Source organism: Phoenix dactylifera, unplaced genomic scaffold (assembly GCF_009389715.1).
Source record: "Phoenix dactylifera cultivar Barhee BC4 unplaced genomic scaffold, palm_55x_up_171113_PBpolish2nd_filt_p 002495F, whole genome shotgun sequence".
Classification (NCBI taxonomy): domain Eukaryota; kingdom Viridiplantae; phylum Streptophyta; class Magnoliopsida; order Arecales; family Arecaceae; genus Phoenix; species Phoenix dactylifera.
The window spans coordinates 581-25,817 of NW_024069693.1; the positions used below are offsets into that span (position 1 = coordinate 581).

General features: G+C 41.5%; 1 protein-coding gene across 1 annotated transcript; it reads left to right on the plus strand.

Annotated features, from left to right (window-relative positions):
- The first annotated feature begins 2,886 nt into the window (after positions 1-2,886).
- Positions 2,887-24,659, plus strand: LOC120104005. The gene is made up of 6 exons (XM_039123385.1): positions 2,887-2,977; positions 3,717-3,833; positions 7,006-7,140; positions 9,853-10,011; positions 15,209-15,295; positions 24,279-24,659. The coding sequence occupies exons 3-6, from the start codon at positions 7,042-7,044 to the stop codon at positions 24,567-24,569; spliced, it is 636 nt and encodes a 211-aa protein (XP_038979313.1). The 5' UTR covers positions 2,887-2,977; positions 3,717-3,833; positions 7,006-7,041; the 3' UTR covers positions 24,570-24,659.
- Positions 24,660-25,237: the final 578 nt, after the last annotated feature.

Sequence of the window (25,237 nt, forward strand, 5' to 3'; positions counted from 1 at the left end):
AAGATAAGATTTGATCTTGGACGGTTAGAAAATGAAAGCACCTAAATTCCTGTATTTTATAAGTATGATGTGGGGTAAGATGGATGAGCAAGACTGGTTTGAATTTAGAACCATCAAAATAGTTGGCAAGATTAGCTTGAATTTATACCAAGAACTAAACAGCAAGATTGAAATTAGGAATATATTAGACTAACATAACAGAAGAGTTTTGAACATATGTTTAGCACCTCCCTTCTTTTTCCTCATGAACCCTTCGAGGACAGCTTCTATTCTATACGTTCCATCCCTATCCTTTTTTGGCACCACTTTCCCACTCTACATCAACTTCTCAACACCATGCATTTTGACAATGCCTTTATTTCAATTTGACACAACTTCCTTCCTTTTTTTTTGTTTTGAGCTGTCTCTCTAATCTAATATATTATTATCTTCACCTTGACCAATTTCTTATAATATAGGTTGTATTTGGCGCTACTACCATTTGGTAGCTCAGGACATCTGGGACTCTACATTTACTCATGGAGCGCCTGATGGGGACATCAGAGCCCTTCATTCAGATGGTGGAACCATCAGAGCAGTTTGAGTTGGACCTCCAAATTGGGCCCACTCGAGTCCACATCTTCTCTACTTTATTGCATTATTAGTTATTTTTTATTATTGGTCGTGTCAATTTGATTAGTTGCTTTTGTTTTTGGTCGAGTCAGTTTGGTTAGTTGTTTTTGTTTTAGTAAAGTCAATTGGGTTAGCTGTTAAGTCGTATAATTGGATCGAGTGACTGGATCAATTTTGGTATATAATCAATCGGTTGACTTAGTCAACTGATTGAGGGTCCAATTTTGGTATGTCGTCAATTGTTTGACCTGATGTAAGGCCTATATAAAGGCCACCCTTCTCATAAATTAGGAATTTAATGATTGAATAAAAAAATCCTAGCCTCCTTTCTGCTTCTTTTTTTTTTCTCCTCCTCTTTTCTTCTTCCTGTGTCTCTATAACCTCTTCTTCCTCCTCCTTCCCTTCTTCTTCCTCCTTCTCTCTTTCCCCTACAGTGGTCCGCCATCAGTGCCCCACATAGTGTTTTTCACTTGGGAGCCCCCACCCCCAAATTTTCTCAAGATCAATTTCGATGGATGCGTCTTGTAGGGCGGCAGGAGGGAAGGTGCGGGTCTCATTGTTAGGAGCCCGGATTCTAGGGTGATCGCAGCCAAGGGTTGCCACTTGTTTGATACCTCGGCGCCAGCGGCAGAGCTGAGAACGGCCTAATCTAGACTGAGCTATGTTCGGTATGCTTTGCAGGGAGGAGAGGTCTTCTTGGACGGTGACTCTGCGACGGTTATTGAGTGGATCCTACAGGCCTCAGGCTGGGTTGGCGATTATCACCCGCTGCTCAGGGACATCCGGGCCATGAACTATGATGGGATGGTGATTCAGATGAGGTATGCGTTTCGGAAGGCTAATGGGGCTGCGGATTGGATGGCTTTCTTTATAGTTAACCACTTAGAGGACCACCTATGGATAAGGCTGCAAATGGGTCGAGTCGATTCATGACCCGATCCGACCCGCGTAGACCCGATCCGATCCGATCCGAATTTTAGGACCAGCGGGTCCGGGACGAGTCCTAAAATTGGATTCGAATCATTTTTTAGGTTGGGTCCGATCCGAATGGACCCGATCCGATCCAAATGGACTGAAGAGAGAGAGAGAGAGAGAGAGGAAAAAAAAGTAAAAGAGAGTTTGTGTGTGTGTGTGTGTGTGTGTGTGTGTGTGTGTGTGATGTGGCAGTTTTCTGCAAGAGGGGGGCTGGGAAACACCAAGTTCCATCCAATCAGTCATATAGATAAAAAATAGTGTGATATGAAATTCGGCTTGTAGACCGACTTAGTAAGTCGTGGGTCGCCGTTCGGACTGGAGGTCAATTGCAAGTCTTTGAAGTCATGGTCCCCCAGCACCTCATAATTATGATATGACATAATTAGATTTGCCCAAATTCTTTCCTAAAAGCGCAAAAAAAAAAAAGAACCCGATTCGAACTCGGACCTAACCCGGCTTGGACTCAGACCCAATCTAATCCGGACCCGACTCAAATCCGACCCGACTCGATTTTCAACCGGGTCGGATCTGAGTCTAAAATTAAGACTCGAACAAAAAATCGGATCGGGCCGAGGTCACTCAAGATCCGATCCGATCCGACCTATTTGCACTCCACCTATAGATAGGTAAGACGGAGTTGCCTAATGCTCTCTCCGTGATGTATTGTTTTTTGATTTTCTTGACTGTATCCATACACGTTATGTGTGATACTTTAATTCTAGCAAAAAAAAAAATCAAAAAACTAAACTATTATTTTTATACTTTTAGAAATTTTAAAACATACTCTGCATGGTCAAATAATTAAAGATTTAAATATAGATTCTATAAGTGGTGACAACACTGACATTATTTTTGGTGATGGAGGTAAAAGTAGGGATAGTAGAGTAAAATGAACTTCATTAAATCTTAAACCAACCAAAATAATGTAGGCACCTCATCTTTCTTCTCCTCACCCAAGAGCAAAAACTTTTATTTAAACTCAATAATCATCATGACAGTCGAAATATTCACGTTGGCCCAATAAACATCTAAAGACATGGATGAAATTTAGTGACCCTCAACGAAATTAATGAGAATAGTAGAGGAAATCATTGCAATGCAAATTGCACAAGGTGGCAGTCGACCTCTGTAGTTTTTCCCCCCAAAAAAAAAAAAAATAAAAGCCGGTCCGACCGGTTGATAATGCTACGGCAGTCGGACCAGTGAGCCGGCCTCTTGGCCGCGTCGGTCTCCGGTCCAGGTTTGCTATGTTTGCTTCTACGCTAACACACGGGGCGCTTATTATCGGCAAAACTGCTAGCGACTTCTCCTATATATTTTTTCTTTTTTTTGTCATCTTCGCTTGGTGGTTACTGCGGCGGCGTGCGATCGGCGTCGCGGAGAGACGACGGTCGGTGATGACGTCGAGATCCCCATTCTCTTTCTCTCCTCCGCCTTTAAACCCTAAACCCGTTTACACTCTCCTTTTTCTGTTCTTGAATTCTTTCTTCTCTAGGGTTTTCGTCTCCCTCCCTCTCTGTCATTTCTTTCTTTGTCATTTCTTTCTTTATTGCATGTCATTTTACTCTGTTTTTGCTGTTTTCTTGAAGTCAAGAAGAAGTCCTGGTTTTGGTTTCGGGCGTTCGGAGGCGAGTCTTGAGAGGCTTTTCTTGGTTTTTCTCGAAAATCTCTTGTTCAGCTACGAGTTCTTGAGAATAAAAAGGGACTTTGTTGCCCTTGATCGTCAAGGAACACTTATTGCAAAGGTGTAATCTAAACCAATTTTAGCTTAAAAAATGGCCGGGTGCAAATTAATTTTCAATTATGTGTTTGTCTACAACTCATTTCCCAATTCCAGCCCCCTTTTTATCGACTCTTTCTCGGTTGCTTTCTTCCTTTTCCTCTTTCTTTCTTTTTTCCCTTTCTTTGTTGTGTTATTGTTTGAAATACCAAAAAGTAATTTTGACAGTTGAAGTCAAGAATTTTCAATAATCATTTTTTGTTCTTTCTGGCCTTTTCTTTTTTGCTGCTTTCTGAGATCTATATCATTGCCAGTTCTTCGTAGTTTTTATTTTTTCCCCCTGTTTGCTTGAATCCTTGGATTCCTCTAATCCATATAATAATAGATTGTCTTCTTGAATTCACTACAGGTTGTGCATAACTCACATATTTTATAGCATTCCTGCTTCCATTGTTTTCTTGGAGTTTCTTAGGATTTGGTGGAATCATTGAAGCACACAAGAATTTAGATCATCCTTTGCCCGAGGGTATCACTCTGTCTCCCTATGTCTTGTTGTTTTTCCAAGTTAGTTTCACCTTTATTTATTTACTTTTCAATGTCTTTTGCCTGTTTGGTTTACAAACAATGCATGTTGGCCTATTATTTTCTTGAAGATTGAGAACTTGATGCTTTATCTTATTTATATTTTAAAGGACGGGTTAACTTCATGCCTTGATTCATACTGCAAGGCCTTTCTTTCATTCTTGCTTTCTTTCTTTCTTTCTTTCTTTTTGAAATTTGTCCATCCGTATATCTGTTATATCTTTTTCTTCATTTATTTTGAAAGTATTTCATGCATATCTGTTGATAAGTGATAACTTGTTATTTCTTTTAATCAATCTATTGAATTAGTTGTTTCTATTGCGACATGTATATATATTCTTATTTCTTAGCATGTTTGAATCTATTTTTTTTCATTATAACAAGAGTAATATGAGTTCCTTATGTAATGTTCTTAGCATGGGTGAATATATATTTTTAGAATATCTCCATTTTGCAATAATAGAAGAAGTTGAATTGGAACTGTAGTATGAGTTCAAGAGAAGTAGGAATTGGATGATAATTTTAAAGAAATGCAATTTTTGTAGGAAAGCTTTCTAGGAATTGTAGTAATGGAATCACAATCTGAGAATGCATCTGGAAATTTGTTTATTATCCCTGTCCACCTAAAAGGAGAGAGAGAGGGGAGAGAGGGAGCTTGATGTGAGGTAACAACTTTTACTATGTATGCCATCAATAATTGAATGTTATGAGTTCTATCAATTATCCAATAGGATTATTGCACAAGAATAATTTTATTTCATGAAGTTTCATTTTCGTTGGTTGATTATTTTTTCATAAAAATCCAGAAATTTTCATCTACAGTCTAAATCAAGGGTTTAAATTGTGGTTCTAGGCCATGTCACAATTTAATTCTGGGATGGTACATTATCAGGAAGGATGATACAGTCCAAATGTATCAAAAGGCCAATACCAGCTGAAAAAGAAAAAATAAAAATTTCCATCTTGGTCCATCCCGGTCTATATTGACTATCTGGTGCATCCCAAATCCTGGGATGGCAGAGACATCCCAGTTCAAGAAAACCGTCTCCCACAGGTGTCTTGGTCCTGGTCCTATTGGAACAGTATGATGCCGACAATACTGTCCCTTTCTGGCAGGATATAAACCATTGGTCTAAAATTTTGTCAAAGGACGCCATGTAAGTAGATTATTTAAAGTTGAACAATCTTGAAAAATATAAATTTTGTGAACTATTTCACATGCTTCCTAGTAGAGCTGTACTTGCGTAAAAATACATGGACCTTGGAAACCATGGAAGGATATGTGTTCTTAACTTGATACTATAATGATGGTGAGCAAGAACTTTAGAAGAATAAAAACTTTCTTAATGTTGAAGCTCCCCATACCGGAGAAGAACTTTCTAAAGTAATATTGAGAGGTTGTGCGATCGAAACATTGATGGAAAGCTATTTAACATTGCTTTGAATAATGGTACCACTGATGATGTACAGATTCTCAAGCATTTAAAGTCACCTTTTTTCCCTCACATGTTTTGTTTAGGGCGGTTTTGAACCTTTTTCGTTGGGGTTATTTATGTGAGATGGTGAAATATATTGTATCCTCACAAGCAAAACTCAAGAGGTTTAAGCAGAAAAGCACATGAAAGATTGAGTCCCATGGAACACATTTCTATGTGACGTTCTAACTTTATGGAACTCTATAATTTAAATGCCTGCAAATACCTTCAGCCCTTCACTTTTGCTTGGTTACTGAAATGCGACAAGAAGTAGTCACATGTGCTGACTTTTGAAGAACTGCAAAATGTGAAGATTGCAATTGACTGTTTGAGGGTACTATAACCAACAAACAAACTCACAGAGTTGAGAAGATAGCACTGCTGGTAAGGCGAGAGAGAGATAGAGACTCTAAGTTGAATATATCTGTTTATAAAGCTATAATTAAATCTCAAATCCACAAATTTTCCACCAGGTGTTCAAAGGAAAATATATCAAAAATCCATACTGGATGTTGGATTCTGAAATCATCTGTTTCACATCATAAAATATTTTCGAACAGTCAATCTCAGCCATCACATTTGCTCATTATTTGAAAGATGGTGTTTCTTATTGTCATATTGCTGTTAAGCAAGAGATAACATCTTGAAACTTGAGAGCGAGCATTTTAAAGTGTTTAAAATGTAGATTTTCGCCTAGGTGGGAACACCATCAAATTCGAAGCCTTGTGGGGCTTAAACTTGACATGCCATTCTATTCATTCTCTCAATTTTTGCTTTCGAGGGCTTTATGTGCATCAGTCTCGCCTACATTAAGATTAACATTGTGAATAGGTTCCAACAAAGTTATTTATCTGTTTACGGATGCATATTTCTATCTGTTAGACATGTGAGTGTGTTATCCTCATCCACTTGATTTCTGCTATTTTCTCTCAAAATTCACCATCCAAAAAAAAGATCGAAAATTTCAGTCCTTGTGCAGGCTCTTAATGTCTTCGTATTTTTCTCTCTTAATTTTTTCAATAATTGTGAAATATTGGACAGGAAATTCTCCTACGACTTTCTCCTCTTGCTTTCTCAGTGATCAAACAAACTCTTAATGCTAAGTTGTATCTGTTGCTGTGGTATTGGGCTGCTGTTTTTGATTGTGTAACCCTTTTCTCACTCTTTTCCAACTATATATCTGAGGTCACTAGCTTGTTTTCCTTGCCCCTGTTCTACAGAGTTTTCAAGGAACTTTAAGTATGTTTCTATAACTGCATCATTTCTGTCAGACTATCTTATCTGGCATCCAATTTTCATCGATGTCAGTTTACTGGTCTAACTCATACCACTACAGTACAACTTACTGAAGTGTAGAATATCTGTGTTTTCTTTGAGTTATGTTGGTATTTTGGTTCTAATTTTATTATTCTCCTATGTGAACTTTGTAGCAAGTGGAAACTCTCTGATGAACTGCATTTCATACATATCTTCAGCAGCTTTACTTTCACACAGTAGTCATGTCATCATGAGGAGTTTTTTATATGGCTTTTCTAGTGCATCATGGAAAAGAGGCATATGGCATGCTGGCATTAAAGTGCCTAAATTAAATTTCATCTTGACGGGATTCATGTTCAGTGCTTCTCTGCTCGGTGTTCACAGACTTCGCGATAGCCGACGGTGAAGCAACAACCATCAATGGAGGCGGAAAGCAATGCCTTCTACGTTGTTCGAAAAGGGGATACCATTGGTATCTATAAAAGTTTAAATGATTGTCTGGCTCAAATTAGCTCTTCGGTACTATCTATAGCACTCTAAATGATTTTAATGTTTTGTCTCCTAAAATTTAGTTCTGATATTTAAATTTTTACCTTGTAAATAATATATAATTGATTTTTTTGTTTGCACATGTTTCTTCTTGAATTTATGCATGATGAACTACTAAACAAGTTATTGTAAGCATGCTTGTAGAGAACATGTGGTGTACGATGGTCGATTCTGCAGCTTCATAATCCTGCATAAATCAGAAATGTATTCTTTCCTTCACATTTTGCAGTTTTTCTAGGGCTCCCACTTGTCTTCTCATCGATGTGGTTGACATATTTTGGAGATCTTACTGCAAGCAGAATTTCTCAACTCAATTCTCTTTCATTCTCTCTTAAAGCTTTCATTGGGATGGGAATAATTAATGTTGAACTTTACTGGTCAACACTTGCGACTTCTCACTTTTCTGTCATGGTTGTTTGCAATTTGCTCTTCATTATTTCACTATCTATATCATTTTTACATTCTACCCTGACTGTTTTAGTTAAATTCTCCTTATGTTTGGATCTTTATCTCCTATTCATTTTTCCACTCTTAGTGTTCCTGTATTATTGTTAGAGAATGTTTTGGGCTGACACAATGGATCAGTTTTATGTTAGTAACTATATTTATAAATGGTGGTCCTTATGATAGAACTGCAGGTCCACCTATATTGTTGGAGCAGATGACCTGATTATAAAGTGCTAGCAGCCGCCAATCACTTTAGGATGGTATTCTGGTCTTTTTGCCTTCTTAATTGGCTAGCCCAAATAATAGATTACAGTAAAATGCCCTTTAAGCCATTCATTCTGTGCAGAAACTCTTCATTTTTTTTCTTTCCCTTTTCTCTTTCTTTTCTGAAAACCTAGTCTCTACATTTCGTTTCAGATTCGATTTCACATTCTATTTCCCCTTTGTATTTTCTATTTATTATAGTCCAGTGCTTCTTGAAGGGACTATGTAGTCTGTGTTTTGTGAAACTACAAATAATGCCAAGAGTTGCTTCATTTTTATCTCTTTGAACCAAAGGGGGCGGCTTGTGAGATATTGAATTATTTAACTTTTCAAACTTCAAAGAAAATGATTAGTATTTGAATGCTTGAAATTGCATGTTGCCAAATCGCCTTCTGTATTGGAAGATAAAAGCTTATATGGGTTGAATGGCATCTTTATTTTTTTAACAAGATTATGTATCATTTCTTTCTCTCTTGCCTCTTTTTATAAAACAGTTGATTCTTTATGCATATGCTTTGTGGTGGGCAAAGTGCAAGATATAGACCACTTGTTAATCTCTATCAAACCGCATAGTTTTAAAGAGTAATTGCTTAAATAGTATAAAATTATCACATATTGGGCTATATATGGTCTGGATCCATGAGATATTTGGATCTGAAGGCACAAGGATATGATAGGATTCAAATAAGAACCCGATAAAAATATAGGATCTAAGCTTGGGTTTGAAATTGCATCCTCATTATATTTTTCATTTGGTTTGATGTTTATTACTAGAGAAGGAACTAGGTGGAGGGTTAAGCGTGGATGGAAGAGGATTGGGAGGCCAGTGGAGGGTGTAGGAAGTGATAGCTTGTTAGTAGTGGGAGTGAGTTTGAGGCCAGAAGAAAGGGAGCTTTGCAGGGGAAGTGGAAGCATATGGTGTTTGTGAGAAGGTGAGTGATGGAAAGGGATGCATGTTGGAGACTAGATGAAACGGAGGGTGGGTGTTGGAAGAGGACACATATGGAAGATAAATGGGGAGGTAAGTGGGGGGGGAAGGAGAGGAGGAACATGGTGGAAGGAAGAGTGAGGCAGTGTTGCAGAGTTTGATCAGACGGGTTAACATGGACCTCTTTTTCTTTTCTGGTGGTGGGAGGGAGGGGGAGGCAGTGAACAGGGAACTGATGGAAGCTGGTGGCTGCTGGAGGTAAGATGGACCTTGAGGAGAAACATAATAGAGGAGCAGGAGATGTGGAGGGAGAGGCAGAACTAGGAACAGGGGGAGGCAGTGAACAGGGAACTGATGGAAGCTGGTGGCTGCTGGAGGTAAGATGGACCTTGAGGAGAAACATAATAGAGGAGCAGGAGATGTGGAGGGAGAGGCAGAACTAGGAGTTCCAAGAATCATTGCTTCAAGTAATATCTTATGTTAATGATAGCATCATAGGAATATACCTTGTCTAGAACATAGTAATTAATATGTAGATGAGACTATCTATTTTGGACTAAAATATAAGATTATGGTGAGGGCTCTAAACATCCAAAACTAAAAGGTGGGCATTCACCATATGAATTCACAATGAACCCTTTTTTGTTTCAAAGTTTTATGAGGATTAGTAGGTGATTAACGGTGTTGGCCATTCCACTTATCCTGCACAAGTATTATATTGTTATCATCAACAGGTACCTAAGAATTAAAATCTATCTTCTACGTGCCGATGAAGGCTTCATTTTTCTTGCTAATATATGCTTGTAATCCTAGTTGTTAAAGCTCTAAGCACTCCTTCCCCTTCTAATTCCTGTAAAGTTTATTGACAAATGATGCTTGCTTTGTTGGCTAGTTAGTAATTGTGTTCTTCTTGCAAATTAGATGTAATCTATCTCTAGTGATATACTATGATAAACTGTCACAATCAATTGACATGGTATATATAATGCTTCTGAATAGTTAAATGTTCCTAATATGTATCAGTTAAAATTTTTCTCATATAGGTATCTGATCCTTCCGTCAGTGCGTACAAAGGTTACTCTCTTCGTAAAGAAACAGAGGAGTATCTTGCATCTCGGGGGCTGAAAAATGCTTTATACTCCATGAATGCAGTTGACTTGAAAGATGATCTTTTTGGAACCCTAGTCCCTTGTCCTTTTCAGGTAGATACTGATACACCCATTCCTATTGTTTTGTCATCTTCTAGCTTGCTGTAAGAAGAAGTTCTTGTGATAAATATTTTAGTGGATCATCATTCTTCTAGAGATTTCCCATTCTTGGATTTCTTTTACTTTGGATTTTCGATATGTTAAACTAGTTATTGGCAGAAGGAGACTCTTTTCATATGCCTTTTGGCTTTTTACCTTAACAGTGGAACTTGATTGACAATATGGTGGCCATAGGCAACATGGTTTGTCTTTTTTTGTCTCTCTGATGCCATAATCACATATAATTTGCCTATTATGCATAATGTAATCTGTTTAGGAGTAATAATGTCAGTGTTGTTATTAATCACAAGGATTGCAAGTCAACTAATTTTTTTGTCATCCATTGCTCTGTCCATCAAATATTTTTTTTTAAATTTTAAATAAATAATAAAGAAACTGTTTTTTAAAACTTGATTTTTGAATGTAACCTTCTTCAGAAAAGGAAATGTTAAAACTAACTATAGTTCATCCCATGGTCCGCCGAACCGGCTGGTTCTGCCCGGTACAAACCGGTCCGGCCTGGAACCGGTACTCGGACAGTGTGGATACCAGTTTCAGCTATCCGGATACTGGTTCTAGCTTTTTTTGAGCTAGTACATGCGTACCGGTCTCGTACCGGCCAGTTCACACCGGTACCATTTTTTTTTTACCACAGCGCACGTGCTGTGGTGTGAGAGCGCGTGGCCTGACCCCGTGCGTGGTTTCGCGGCGCGCGGGCGCAATTCCCCATGCTGGGAATCGCGCGCGGGGTGATTCCCCCCCCCGGTGCGGGGCCGGAGTGGGCCAGCTCGCTCGCTGCCCTGCGAAGGAAAAAATAAAAAAATTCCGCGCGCTTCCGCGAACCAAAAAAAAAAAGAAAACAAAGACGGGTTCGTACCGGTCCGGTACGAACTGGTCTTAAACCGATCTAGTAGGCGACCGGTCCGTCTACCGGTACCAGTTCAGCGTACCTTGGTTCATCCATGTTTGTCTCATAGTGTTTCAGGCTCATATATGATCAATTAAGTATGCATTTGCTAATAAAAAAGGTCTTATAAGTCCTATCCATTAGAAACAATTCTCATTATATTGACTATTCTGCTAGGTATTATTAGATATAGTGTTCTTAAGTATTGTATTACGATCTCATGCCTCAAAGATCTAATTTTGGTTTCGGACAAGGTTTTTACAAAGGTTTCTCAGATGGTGCATCAGTTTCATATAAAAAATTAGTATTCTTTGACAGATTATTGGGTCAATGCTGAGATTTTATTCCGTTTCTAAAAACGTGAAACTTGGAAGAAATTTTGAATTTTATTGGAACCTTCAAAATGTAAACTAGATCATGATTTTAATGAGTGCTTTTGAAGTTATAACGTAATACTAGAAGGCTCCTGAATGTTCATGTCCTTCTACTAGAATGTTTAGATATTCATTATGAAAATTGACCTCAGTTAGTTTGAAAGCTGGGACAGTAGAGTTCTAATTCTCATTGGCATCATTTGATGGTGATCCTGTCTTATAATCCCACTGTCTTATAATCCCAGACATAAATATCTTGGACAGCAGTATTCCGTCCCTCTTCCTCTTGAAATTTTTGAACTTCTGTTTATTGTAAGAAATGCTGGTGCTTTACTTAATTATTGTTTACGACAAATGACAATATCTATTGCTTACTCTTCAAAGCGAGTAAAACAATGGAAAATAATGCATACGTAAGCCTTACAATATGTATCAGTCATAAGTCACGGTTCTTGTTGTTGCGCTGTAACCCACTTTCTACTCTTGAAGAGTTTCCATGGTTTTACAGTGGCATAAAATCTTAATTTCTACCCTGCTTTGATTTTCTTTTTTAGTTCTAGTAAAAGGATTTTATATTTTGATATTTTATGCTGTTAAAATTTTCAATAACATTTTAATGATGAAAATTGTTTTATCAATTATAGATAATTTGTGGCATGCTGATTTATACCTATGAAACTTGTAAAAAGATGTTTCTTTGTTGAAAAAATTCTGAGGGATTGTCTTTGGTAATTCCTTTTTCAAAGTCAAAATGCATGATAAAAATATGTTTCAGTTCCATATATTTTCATTCATTTATATTTGTTGCCATTTTGGGAATTGTATGGTCTTTATTTTTCTTGTTATCTTGCTTATGTTTGTAGTTTTTTTGGTAACTGCTTATGTTTGTAGTTGGTCATAATACTTTTCTTTTGTTTTGTGCCATATCTCCATTTGTCCCACTTGAAGACGGTGTAAGAAGGATATTTAATTGTAAACATCATTGGTCATTTTGTGTTTGTTGTTCTTCTAATTTTGGTTCCTATGATTTGCAGTTCAGTAATGGTGCATAAATCTCTATAGGTTAGTGATTTCTAATTGAAGTTCGCTCCCATGAAGTGTCAAAAACTAAGATTGTAATTGTTTTGCATTAGTTATAAATTAAACTTATTGTATCATTAGCTTACATATTGAAGATGAAATGATTAAGCAATCATGCTTAGCCCCATGAATGAAGTTAAGGTGGCTTGGTGCCATGGACAACCACTCCTACCCAATCCGTGAATGGAATGACTTGTGAGACCACACTTACTCCTAAATGTGGGTATCACATAGGGTGAGCAGCTATCATTAGGCCTTGTTTGGCATCGCTGTAGATAGCAAAGCCTTTCTCTATGGAGCTATGGGCAATAGAGCTTTCACTAATAAAGCTTTTAATGAAACGTTATATGATGTTTGCTACCTACATTTCTAGTACTGTAAAACTTTAACATCAATTTGGTAACCAAATTGAGAAAATATTTTTAATATCAGAAAATAATAGTAAAGGATATTATATAGTGCTTTCAATTTTCTATTGTACTATAAAAACTATTATTATATAGACTATTTTTAATTTATAATTTTTTATTTCGATATTTTAATCTAAATAATATAATAAACAATTATATTATTATATTTTATTATAAAATATAACAATATTTTTATAATATTGTTATATTATAATAATATTAGTATAATGTAATAACATGATATTATTACTTATAATATTATAACATCATTATACTATAATATTGTTTTAAAACTGTAATATTATATTATTATAATATGATTATTATAATATAATAATAATTATAATTATAATAAGATAACATAATGAAATAACTTTATTTTATATTATATTATTATATTGTACTATCAAAAATAGTTGTAAGTATTGTTAACTTGTTATAGGTATGGTTAACTTATTAATTATATTATAATGAAATAACTAATAGCAACATAAATGCTTGACTTTGTTTATCCGGATACAAAATGGTAATAAAATTGTACATATATCGACAACTATAATAGCAACCAAGGAATGCAAAATTGATCTGGACTGCCAATTCGAGGTGTACCATACCGAATCGGTGCAAAACCATGTTAGTTTGCTGGTTGGGTAGGAGGACCGTCCGTACTAGTGTGAACCAAGGTATGCCGAACCGATACCGATCGACGTACCGGTGGAGACTTGAACTGGTTCGGTATCGGTATCAGTTCGGTATGGCCGAACCGATACCGAATCGGTTTGGACGATTCCTGTGCGGAGGCGCGTGCCCGCGCAATTCCCAGCGCGCTCGCGTACGTGGGCGAGTTCCCTTCCCCCATGTGCGGGCGCGCTGCCCAAAGCGCGGTCGCGTTTTCCCACGTGCGGGCTCCTTTGCGGGCATGTTTGCCTGTGAAACGCGCCCTCACATGCAGGCGTGCTTCCCCGTTTCCTTGGGGGCACTCTTCCCAGTGCGCGGGTGCGCTTCCCCGCACGCCTGCGTACCCAATGCAAATCGGTCCGGTTCGGGCTGGTTCGGCATACTATGTTGTGAACTAATTTGAAACCGAGTGGAACTGTTTGATATCAATCCATATCGCTCGATTTTGAGCAGTACCATGATAAAAAGTAAGAAAAAGGGATTGGGAGTTGTCTTGGTGGAGGCTGCTACCGGGTCGGTTCGGCATACTATGGTGTGAACTAATTTAAAACCGAGTGGAACTGTTTGATATCAATCCATATCGCTCGATTTTGAGCAGCACCATGATAAAAAGTAAGAAGAAGGGATTGGAGTTGTCTTGGTAGAGGGTGCTACTATCTCGAACTGAAAAAGTATTGGCACGGTACTTGGTGCCTAGATTGTAAACTTTGATAACTTCATAAATGTTCCCCCACATTTCTCAATATCTATGTTACAAGCACAATATCTTAAGTAAATAATTGAATGACTTATAAGAAGAGTCATAATATGGTCATGCAAAACATCCATCTCATGGTTATTCAATGTTTGACTTTGTTCCATACTGTGATTCATCAATCTCTAAAGATTCAGGAGGGAGTAGATCCTCATCATCATAAGGTTAAAACTCAAAATTTTTAGTTGCATGATTATGACAATAAAAAGAACCAACTTAAATGATTACGACAATAAAAATATTCTAAATTTATATATTTTTTAAAATTTCATTGCTGAGATTAGAATCCGGGTCTCTTGGGTGTGCTTTTGTCCAAAAAAAAAAAGCTTCACCATGCATCTCAATAAAGCTTTTGTCCAAAAGCTCCAAATTAGAACTTTCCCTAGTAGACATTTTTTAGCTTTTAGAGGAGCTAGAAATTTGTTTCAAAAGTTTTATAAAATAATTCAAAATCACCAAAAGGAGCTTCTTGACCTCCAAGAAGTGCTTTTTGGTCCTCCTACAACACTGCCAAATGGGGCAGTCCATATGTGAGTTTGAGATGGCTAAGCTTGACGATTCTAAGTCCACATGAGGATTAGCAATGACTAGGTGCATAGGCTTGGTCGTTTTCTAAGCTAAAAGATGGCTGAGAAAACAAGGGCAGAGATATCATTTAGTAAGATGATTTTCTCATCCCTCTTATGCCTCAAAATCAACCAAGCCTCACATACTTACATGCGGCAACCACAGTGGAAATAGAGGTGAATCAAGCAGAAAAGCACCTTATCCTTGGGACCGAAGTTCTACATGGAGATAACAATCTCTATCCCCAAGAACGAGATGAATGTGGAGAAAATAAAGTTGAACATGTTTTTATGAATGAAATCTAATGGTTCTGATTATGATCCTATTGCACACACACACAGATGTTTGTAATATTGAAGGTTAATGTTTTTTTTGCTTTCAGCAACCAGATGGACTTGGCTCTTCATTTGATAAAACACCCAAAATGGCAGCTTCTGAGAAAAGACCTAAGGATTTGCTGAATAACTTAGTAAGTCAGTACATACTACGTACCATTAGTTATTTTATGTGCTGATAACTAAATCTCTTGATTTGAAGTTGAATTTGTGGAGAATTTAATCTTTACCTACAAATTGTTGCTCCTGAATTAATCTGTGACTAAAAAATTGTTCCCTTTGTAATTTAACTTCATTCTTCTATAAGAATTGAAGGTCCAAAGCATCTTCTTTTTTTATTTATTTGGCGTTTGGTAATTAATCTTACATTAACCTTGCAAATATAATGTGGTCCATTTTGTTAAATTCTTGTATCAATTATTTATTTATTCTATTTTACTTTATTAATTTGAGGGTGAGCCATGGCCCAATGGTAAGGTTGCTCCATTATGACTTGATCATAGGTTTGAAATATAGAAATAGGCTCTGCACAAGGGGGTAAGGTTGTTTACATCTGCCCCTTCCTAGACTTATAATGGCAGGAACTTTATGCACTAGCCCATCTTTTTTAACTTTATTAATTTTTGGCCCTCACATGTCTCAACCAAGGTCGGCCGGACCAGACCGAACCGTCCGGTTCGGCTATTAAAATCGAGACCGGTCCTGAACCTGTCGGAAAGGGTCGAAACCGGATTGAACTGCCTGAACCGGTCGTGAACCGGCCTGAGCCATTCGGAAGCGGCTGGTTCCCCCTCCCCCTTTGTTTAGTCATAAGAGGATGTTGGGAAGGCCCAACATTTATTCTTTTCTCTAAACCTCTCATCCTTCCCTCCACGGTGAAAATCACACCGATTCAACACGATTGAAGAAAAATCCAAGCCTAAATAAGGTGTGCTTCTTCTTTCCTGTCTCATTTTCTCTATTTTTTGGAGCTCCAAAAATAGCTCGAAATTTGCAAAATAAGAAAAGATCATGCCAAAATTTTTGATTTTGGCTTGATTTTATGCTATATTGTAGATCTATGGATAATTTAGACGATGATATAAAATTTTTTAATTTTTGGATTATATATAATTTTTAAAAATTTAAAATATATTTTTAGATTAAAAAATAAAAAAGATAAAATCAAAAGCGTATTTAGGAATATGCAAGCTACTCTCTGGCAAAATTTGGTGTCCATTTATTCAAGTTTTGACCCGATTTGGAAATAATATGGTGTGAACAGTGGTCTAGGCCTAAATTTGAAAAAATTGAGAAACAAGTAGTCTTTGATGCATTCATTGTTAGGTTCTACATGGATCTAAATTAAAATTAATTTTTTAAAATATTTATATTTTATAATTATTTTTTTAATCTAAAAATAATTAATATATATAATTAATACCAAAAATATTAAAACTTAGTAGTATGTAATACATATTTCAGAAGTACTTCCTGAAGTAAAAAAATATTTTTCTGAATTTATGGTATTTAGACATTTTTAATTTTAAAATTATTTATATATTAGATAAATTAGATATATTTTCAAAGATGAAAAAATATCTTCATCGTAATAAAATTTTGCTATTTTTAAATAATTGATATATTGACGTACTTAATAAACCTGCAGAAATAGAATCGTCAGAAAAAGAAGCTAGAGCGTAACATTAGTTAGGATCATGGGCAAATGCTCTCAGGTCGGCACCATTGGAAGTGCAACTGGTGCAACACAGAGTTAAACCAAGGAGGGTAAATAGATTGAAGCAGTACTTAGCTGGTGGTTATTTCGACATATTTATATGCCGAAAATGTCCACCAAAGGTTCGACAGCTGGTAAAGAAGCATTTTGCTAATTTGAATGCAGCGAAGGAGAGGGCTGCCAAGAAGAAGGCGGAGATGGACCGCCGAGCGACAGAGCCACCTTCCTATCATTTCAGAAAGTTGAGGAGGCGTTCGCTCCAGATGACGAGGAGGTACAGATCCAGGTTGCTATTTAGGCGAGCCTGGATGGTCAGTGGCAGTAGGATGAGGTGGCCAAGCATGGAGCTTAATTTGGGCCCTCATACTACGAGTTGGGTTTCGATTCTGCGAGCAGTAAGGCAGATCCAGAGTTCAGGAGGACCTCTTTAGTCAGAAATGTCGTTAGTAGAGGCGGTGGTGTATTGGTATCTATACTGAGAGCTTTTGGTAGTGAAAAAGAGTCATATAGGGAGATTCTACTAGGAACCACCGTCCATGATTAGCACATGCCTTCTCCAGCAAGGATTCGAAGCAGTAGAGAATTGACATAATGCTGAACAAGAATAAAAAGGAAATGTGGTGAGCTATTAGATCTTGGTTCCACTTCAGCCATATTCCAGCAAATCTGGCAGACAATACGTACTATAAATTTGCCCTTTTTTTCATACAGGCTGCTGGTCCCGATGTAAATTCTATAGGACCGAAGGATATCTACGGTGGGCTTCTTGACAATAATGAGCTAGAGAAGTGGATTTCCTCATATAAGAGCAAATGGTTGGATGATTGGATCGGTCCTAATAGGCGGAGCCAAGGTCCGCCGTACCGGTACCGGTGGCAGCCCGGACCGGTACCGAACCGGTCTCGTACCGGTCCGAACTGGTTCCGTACCAGTTTTTCAACAATAAACCATCGGTACCGGATTTCACGCTGATCCGGTACCGGTCCCAGGCCGGACCGGTACGTATCGGCCCGTACCGGCCGATACGGACCGGTACCGCAGACCATGGGCGGAGCATTATCAACTTCTTGACATACTGTGATGTGAAGATTTTCTTTCATAAGTCGGTTAATGTTTTCGATCAGGTACACGATGCTATGTACTTCCTCAAATTGATGGGGGAGGTGATTGATTAGGTAGGAGAGGAGAATGTCGTGCAGGTCATCACGGATAATGGGTCATAATATAAGGCTGCCGAGGGGATATTGATTGAGCGACGACCACATATTTTTTGGATTTCATGTGCTGCACATTGTATCGATCTTATGTTGATGGACATTGCGAAGATTCATAGGGTGCAGCAGACAATGGAGACAACCCAAACCATCACCACATATTTATAACCATACATGGGTCTTTTCACTAATGAGGAGGTATGCAGGAGAGATCTTGAGACCAGAAGTCACATGATTTGCTTTTTTGAAAGGAAAATAGTTCTACGTCAGATGTTTGTTAGTTCTGAATGGCAGAAAAATAGATTTGCGAGGGTCGACATTGAAGGAAGCTACATTGCACTTGATAGCTTTTTTGAAAGGAAAGCAGTTTTACGTCAGATGTTTGTTAGTTTTGAGTGGCAGAAAAGTAGATTTGCGAGGGTCGACATTGAAGAAAGCATCGTTGAGGGCTTGGTGACGAGACATTCTGGCAGCGGGCCGAGAAGATAGTGAAGGCTATCAGACCATTGTATGAAGTGATTCGGACCATGTACAGTGAGAGGTATTCCCAGATTTGGGACTTATATCATATGATGGAGAGCAAAGATTCAGATCAAGAAGGCAGATCCGACATATGTCCGGGAGTACATCAACATCATTGAGTGGTTGTGAGACTACCAGATGGGTAAGGACTTGCATCTAACCGGTAAGCAAAAACATTAAAAATTAAACCGCTCCTGTACTTGTACAATTTTACTAAGACGATAACAAACTTTATCTGCAGCATACTACTTGAACTTGAGGTTTCAGTACACTGTAGTTGGAATTGATATGGATGACGAACTTCTAGCCGCTCTGCATAATGCAATTTACAAGATGGAGCCTAAACCAGAAGTTGCGACCCTATGTCTAGAAGAGATAAGTTAACTTAAGTAACATGTGTAAGTTAACTGGTATCTTAAATTATTAACATATTATAATACGATTCTTTTGCACAGACCAAAATATTTAGAGAGGACACTGACAGCTTTGGAGTCCCGGCAGCTGTCATAAGAAAAGTATGAATTCAAGTATATTACACATCAGAAAAATATTTACCTGGTGTTAGACGGTTACTAATGTGATACTCATATATAATTTTTTTCAATATTTTTGTAGCTGAATGGTGGATTCATTTTGATTTGTTTGCAAAAAATCTTAGGTGGCTAGCTATCCTGATGCTCTTTCAGACGGTCTCCTTGAGTGGCTAAGCGCAACTGGTCCACCTACGTTCTCATCCACAGCAAGCAGAGGAACTGTTTGATATAAAAGCGCCTCAACGACCTTATATATGTTCACTACAATTATGAGATTTAGGCTGAAGTGCATTCAGGAGGAAGTGGAACTAAAGTACATAGTTCTAATTCATAGTGCTTTCATTGATGATGAGGATGATCTATGATCGGATGGCTTGTGGACCAGCAACAGGAGCCGGAGCTTGATGAGCGAGGATCGCCTCCACGACCGGCCAGTTTCGTAGCCAGCAAGGCTAAGGTCGATGCAGGGTAAGCAGAGAGCATTATTCTGCGCATCCTCCCAAGTGATCAGCCACAACTACAGGGTCACTGGGGAGCTGGTCACCATATGACATTGTTCGAAATATCCTCTTGGAGATATGATCGAGAAATACTTAGACAAGACTACTACGTTACCCATTCAACTCGGTTAGGAGGGGGACATACATCATCCCAACATAGCAAGGTAGAGAGGGGCATAAAGGGTAAGCAGACAGAGAAGCACGAGGGATAAGCAAGCAATGCGTGATATGAAAGGTAAGCGGGCAGTTCAGCATACTAAAAAAGAAAAACAAAAGGCACCTACAACTCCCATGGAGAGTGTGGAGGAGGATTCAATTCATCCAGATTCAGACCAAGAGCAGCAATTCTAGTGATCATGGATCTGCTGGCCAGAGAGAGTGGAGGATATGAGACCACCGTTTATAAGTCATAGCTGCAGGGTGGTCTTCGATTCACCGGTGAGTTCCAGTTTATGTATGCTACACAGGATAGGGACCATGGTGCACGATTTGGTAGAGCTCGCGAGGATACGATTACATATAGAAGACAGGTTCCTTGAGGTTATTCAGGAGGATACGATGCTGAAGATGACCTCGCACGTGGAATAGGATCTATAGACTTATCAGATTTCGAATCGTATACTGGATTCTATTACTCGCAGCTACAGGCAGCCTATGAGCTGTACGGATACGGATATGTATATGGTGCATTTGAAGCATCTTCCAATGGCTACTATCCTACGTAGCCCGGATCATCTTATGGGTTGGATTTTTCTACCGGTTTATTCGGATGGTCCCTTCACTGCTATTTTATCAGCTAGAGGACCTCTCAGAGCCAAAGCTTCAGTAAGATTTGAGAGTGTTTATAACCCAAAGCAGCGCGTTTCTTACGGGATGAACATATAAGACTACAACGCTGTCTTGGTTAGAGGGGCGGGCTGATGTGCCTTCTGACTATACTAATGATTCGGATATCTATGAGAGGCATTGCCATTCGACGGGATATTATATATCGGTATGTATGTTGTACTTTAAATATACGTAATTGATTGTATTATTTTATATTTTTTACCTCACTAGTTGATTTTAGGATATTTTATGTTTCTTCTTCCAGCATGCAATATCTCACTAATCAATTTATATTTTGTATTACTTTAGGACAACAAGATGCATCATTTAGGTTAAACCGAAATAATTAAAATATCAAAAAATATGAAAAAAATAAAAAATAGAAAAAACATCAAATTAGACTTAAAACATTGAAAGAGTTGAAAAATATTGATTACCAATTAATTAAACTTGAAAAACTCAAAAAAATGGGCATCCCGGTTCGGAACCAGTACGCCCAAGCGTACCGTGTGTTAGTATGGTACGGTACTGACACGCCCACCGATCGGTACGGGTGCCGGTACTAGTTTGGCGAATTTTGGTCTCAACCAAGGTACGCCGTACTGGTACCGGTAGGTATATCGGTCGCCTACCGGACCGGTACAGTTCTGGTTCGGACCGGTTTGAACCGGTACCGAACCGGCCAACAGAGGTTAAATGCCACAGAGTGGCGTTAAATGCCCTGCGTGGGCGCGTTGCCCGATCCAGTTCCTAGCGCGCGGGCGCCCTGTCCAGGGTGCGCGTACCGGTGCGACCAGTATCGGCTTGTACCACTCCGTTCCGGCCTTTTTGGGGCCGGAACCATTTTCCACACTTGAGCTAGACCAATAAGGGACCGGACCGGTTCGGTACGGGCTGAACCGGCCGGTTCTGCAAACCATGGTCTTTACAATATATGTTTGTTTGTGATCATCATCTAACGTATTAGAGAGGGTCAGAAATTCAGAACCTTTGCCGAGATTTGATTTTGACGGTCAATGGATTGCCATTTGCTCTATATACGTGTATACACGTCACCTGTGTAGTGGCACATTTATTTACCTTGTCTTGCCCATGCTTACCTTCTTAAACTCTTCTTTTCTTTATCTGCGTGCAATATGTCTATTTCTCTCACAGACTCACCTGTTTTCACTGGCGATTTTTCAACTCTTACTTTATCACCTGTCACTTCCTTCTGTTGCTTTTTCCTCTCACCCTTAATCAACTCCATCCATGGTCTGCTGAATGGGTCGGAACCAACCAATTCAGCCTGTACCGTATCAGTGCTGGCCAGCACCGGTACGGTACAGCTACAGAATTCGGTTCCGACCCCAAATGGCTCCTTGCCAGTACCAGTGCGAATCGGTGCGCACCGGTTCAAGCCTGGTACTGTGCGAACCGGTCCGATTCGCACTGGTACAAGAATGGTATCGGTGCGATCCGGTCCGATTCGCATCGGTACAAGCCCGGTACCGGCACCGAGGAAGAAGAAGAGGAAGAAGAGGAAAGAAGAGGAAGAAAGAGGGAGAAAGAAGAGGAAGAAGAGGAAGAAGAAGAGAGGAGAAGAAGAAGAAGCCTACCTCCTCCCTCGGGCCGACGAGGATCACCCGTTCTTTGGTGCGGTTTCGGCCCCTTCTTTGCTCACGGGAGAAGGGGGGAAAGAGAAGAGAAGAGAAGAGGAGAGAGGGGAAGAAAGGAGAGGAGACAGTTCGGGAAGGAGAGGAGGAGAAGGGTTGGGAAGAAGAACAGGATAAGGGGAAAAAAAGGAGAGAGGCTCGCGTGCGGGGCAGTGCGCCCGCACGGGGGCGTAGGTGCGAGTGGAGAAACGCGTCCCCGACTTGCGCCTGCACATGATCCACGCAGTGTGAACCGCGCGTCCACGCGCAGGAAATCGTGTTGAGGACTCCCGCAAGCCACGTCGCAAGAGGAGCAACAACCATGCACCAACCGAGGGCCAAAGTAGCCATGCCAACCAAGGAGGGCCATCGGGCCACAAGGAGGCCAACGGAGGGTCAAGCCAAGGCCAATTACTTTGCTTGGAAAGCCTTGACCAAGCCCCTCCATTCGGCCGAGCACGCCCAACCTCGGCCGAGCTAAACATGCGCCCATGCATGCCCAAGCCTCGGCCAAGCATGCCCAACTTTGGCCGAGCCCGCTGCACATGCAGCCCCGCCAAAGCCATGCCGCAGCCAAATCCTGCCGCAGCCAACCTCACTGGCTACAGTGCGGCGAGGTTCTTGGGCAAGAACATCGCCAGCTACAGTGCTTGCACAGCCAGCCTGCCAGCAGCCTGCTACAGTGCGGCGAGGTTCGGTAGGACGAACCTCGCCTGCTACAGTGTCCGCGCGCACAGTGCCCTCGCACGCCCAGGCCCGCGCCCAGCAGCGCGCGCGCCTGCCCGCCAGCGCGCCCTGCAGGCCGAACGTCCACACCCACCCGCGCGCCCGCGACCGCCGGCGAGCCCGCGCCCGTGCCCGCCCGCGTGCTCGCCCATGCGCTCGCCCGCATGCCCAGGTCCGCGTGATAGACACCCCAGCCCGCCAAGCCAAAACTTCAAGAGTTTGGCCTCGGCCAACCTCGGCCAAGACCATTGCTCGGGCCACATCCAATGCTTGGAGCTCTGCCCTAAGCAGTGGCCAGCCTCATCAGCCTCCGGCACAGCCCCGAGCAAGCCATGCCCAGCGCCTGCACGAGGTTCTGCGCCCACAGCAACAGCGCGCGGCCGACCGCGCGCCCAGACGGCCACAGCAGCACGCGGCCAACCGCGTGCCCAGATAGCCCCCGACACGTGCAGGCCTCTGCGCGCGCCCACTGCAGCCCGCGCGCCCGCCCGCACGCAGACGCCAGGCCGCGGGCCCGCTCGCATGTAGCCTCCAACCCGCGCGCATCCGTCCGCCTGCGCGCCATCCGGCGCCCGGCACCCTGCAGCGCGCGGTCTTCCGCGCGCCCGGCGACCAGCTGAGCGCGGTCCTGCGTGCGCACGCCCAGCCGCGCGCAGACCTCCGCGCACCCAGGCAGAACCCGGGCCGGCCAACGCCCGAGCATCAGGCCGACCCTGCGCTTGCGCCCGCCTGGCGCGCCCTGCGCCCTGCAACCGCGCCTGCCTGGCACGCTCGAACCTCGCCGAACCAGGAGTTGGCCAGTGCACAGCGAGGCCACCTCCCCACTCCTCGCCAGCACTTGGCGCCCGCGCAACGATGGGTTGTGCGCACGCCAGACATGGGCATGGACACGGGCGGCAACCAGAGGCACCAGCCCATGCGTGCGCCGCGCACTTGGGCGCACACGCACGGAGATCACAACAAGCGCAAGGCTCGGCCAAGGCTGCATTCGGCCGAGCGCGCCCAAGCCAGACAAGCCCAAGGACAGCGCATGGGTCAAGCCCAGCCAAAAGACACAGCAAGGCAACCGAGCCCGCACACATTGGATCCGGATCAGCCAGCGCGCGCACGCCCGAGAGCCAAACAAGGAAAGCCACGGTCAGCCCGATCAAGAGCACGACCCAAGGACAAGTGGCAACCATCCGCGTGCAAGGCCAGACAAGGAAAGCCACGGTCAGCCCGACTAAGAGCGCACCCAAGGACAAGTGGCAACCATCCGCGCGCAAGGCCAAACAAGGAAAATCATCAGTAGATTGCGCCCGGCCAAAGCCAACCAACAGGAACACATGGCAAGCAGCCAGGCACCAACACCGGGGCAAACAAGGAAAGCGCACGCGCAAAATCAGAGGAGGAGCCTGCGAGCTCTTCCATGGCAATTCGGTAGGAGAAAGCACAGGCGGCCAGGATGCAACAGGCCGCAGGATGGACGCGCACAAGGAGGCCACGCCAGCGATCCAAGGGAGCAAGGGCGACAACAGCAAATCCCTACAAATCGGGTGGGATATCACAGCAAATCAGGCAGCACAGCCCAACCGCCCAGCACAGCAACCAAATCAGGCTGCGCCCGGGCAGATGGCAGCCTCAGCTCATGACACGCGCACAGGCCACACCGAGATCAAATCCCGAGTGCCCACCTCAATGCAGCACATGGCCAAAAGAGAACCAAGTTTAGCCAGCCCCTTGCGGCCAAATTAGAAGTCTTTTGTCATTTGAATTAAGTCCAAAATAAGCCAAGGCAATCGGCCTATAAGAGGAGCCATTAGGGCCCTTAGTCCGGCATCTCTTAGCTTTTGAATTTCCAGCATAGTGTCAAAGGGTTGCATCCCTTGTTCAGTCGGCCGAAAGTCTTGGGCTAAGGTGGAGAACATCACTCCCCTTAGAAGTGTTTAGGCATAGCAAGGTTCCTTCCGGATCTTGCCAAGAGTCCTTGTAATCGTTTCTTGATTGGAATAGAGTCATTGCATTTCAGCCCCATCATTTGATTCTTTCCCTTGGCCGAGCGCCCATAGAGGTAGAGCATAGGCAAGGTTCTATCGGCAGCAAGAAGGAAGAGAGATACCCACATCAAGACGGTCCCAACACACGGCAAATCCTCAACCTTGGGGCGGGGTTTGGGACTGCAAAGCCCCGGGGGCCAACACTGGTGCTTTCATTGAGAGACTACAACGGAGATTGTCGGGTGATCGGCTTCAGTCCAAATCCATGGAAGGACGATCTCAAGGGTATCCTCTAACTTTTCAGATCTATACTCTTCATTGTAATTGTGTTAAGGTCTGAAAATCAGATCTGAAAATCATTGTAAAACTGTGAGAAAATCTGATTGTAAGGGGTAGATTTCATGGAGTCGGGTAGTGATTCATTCA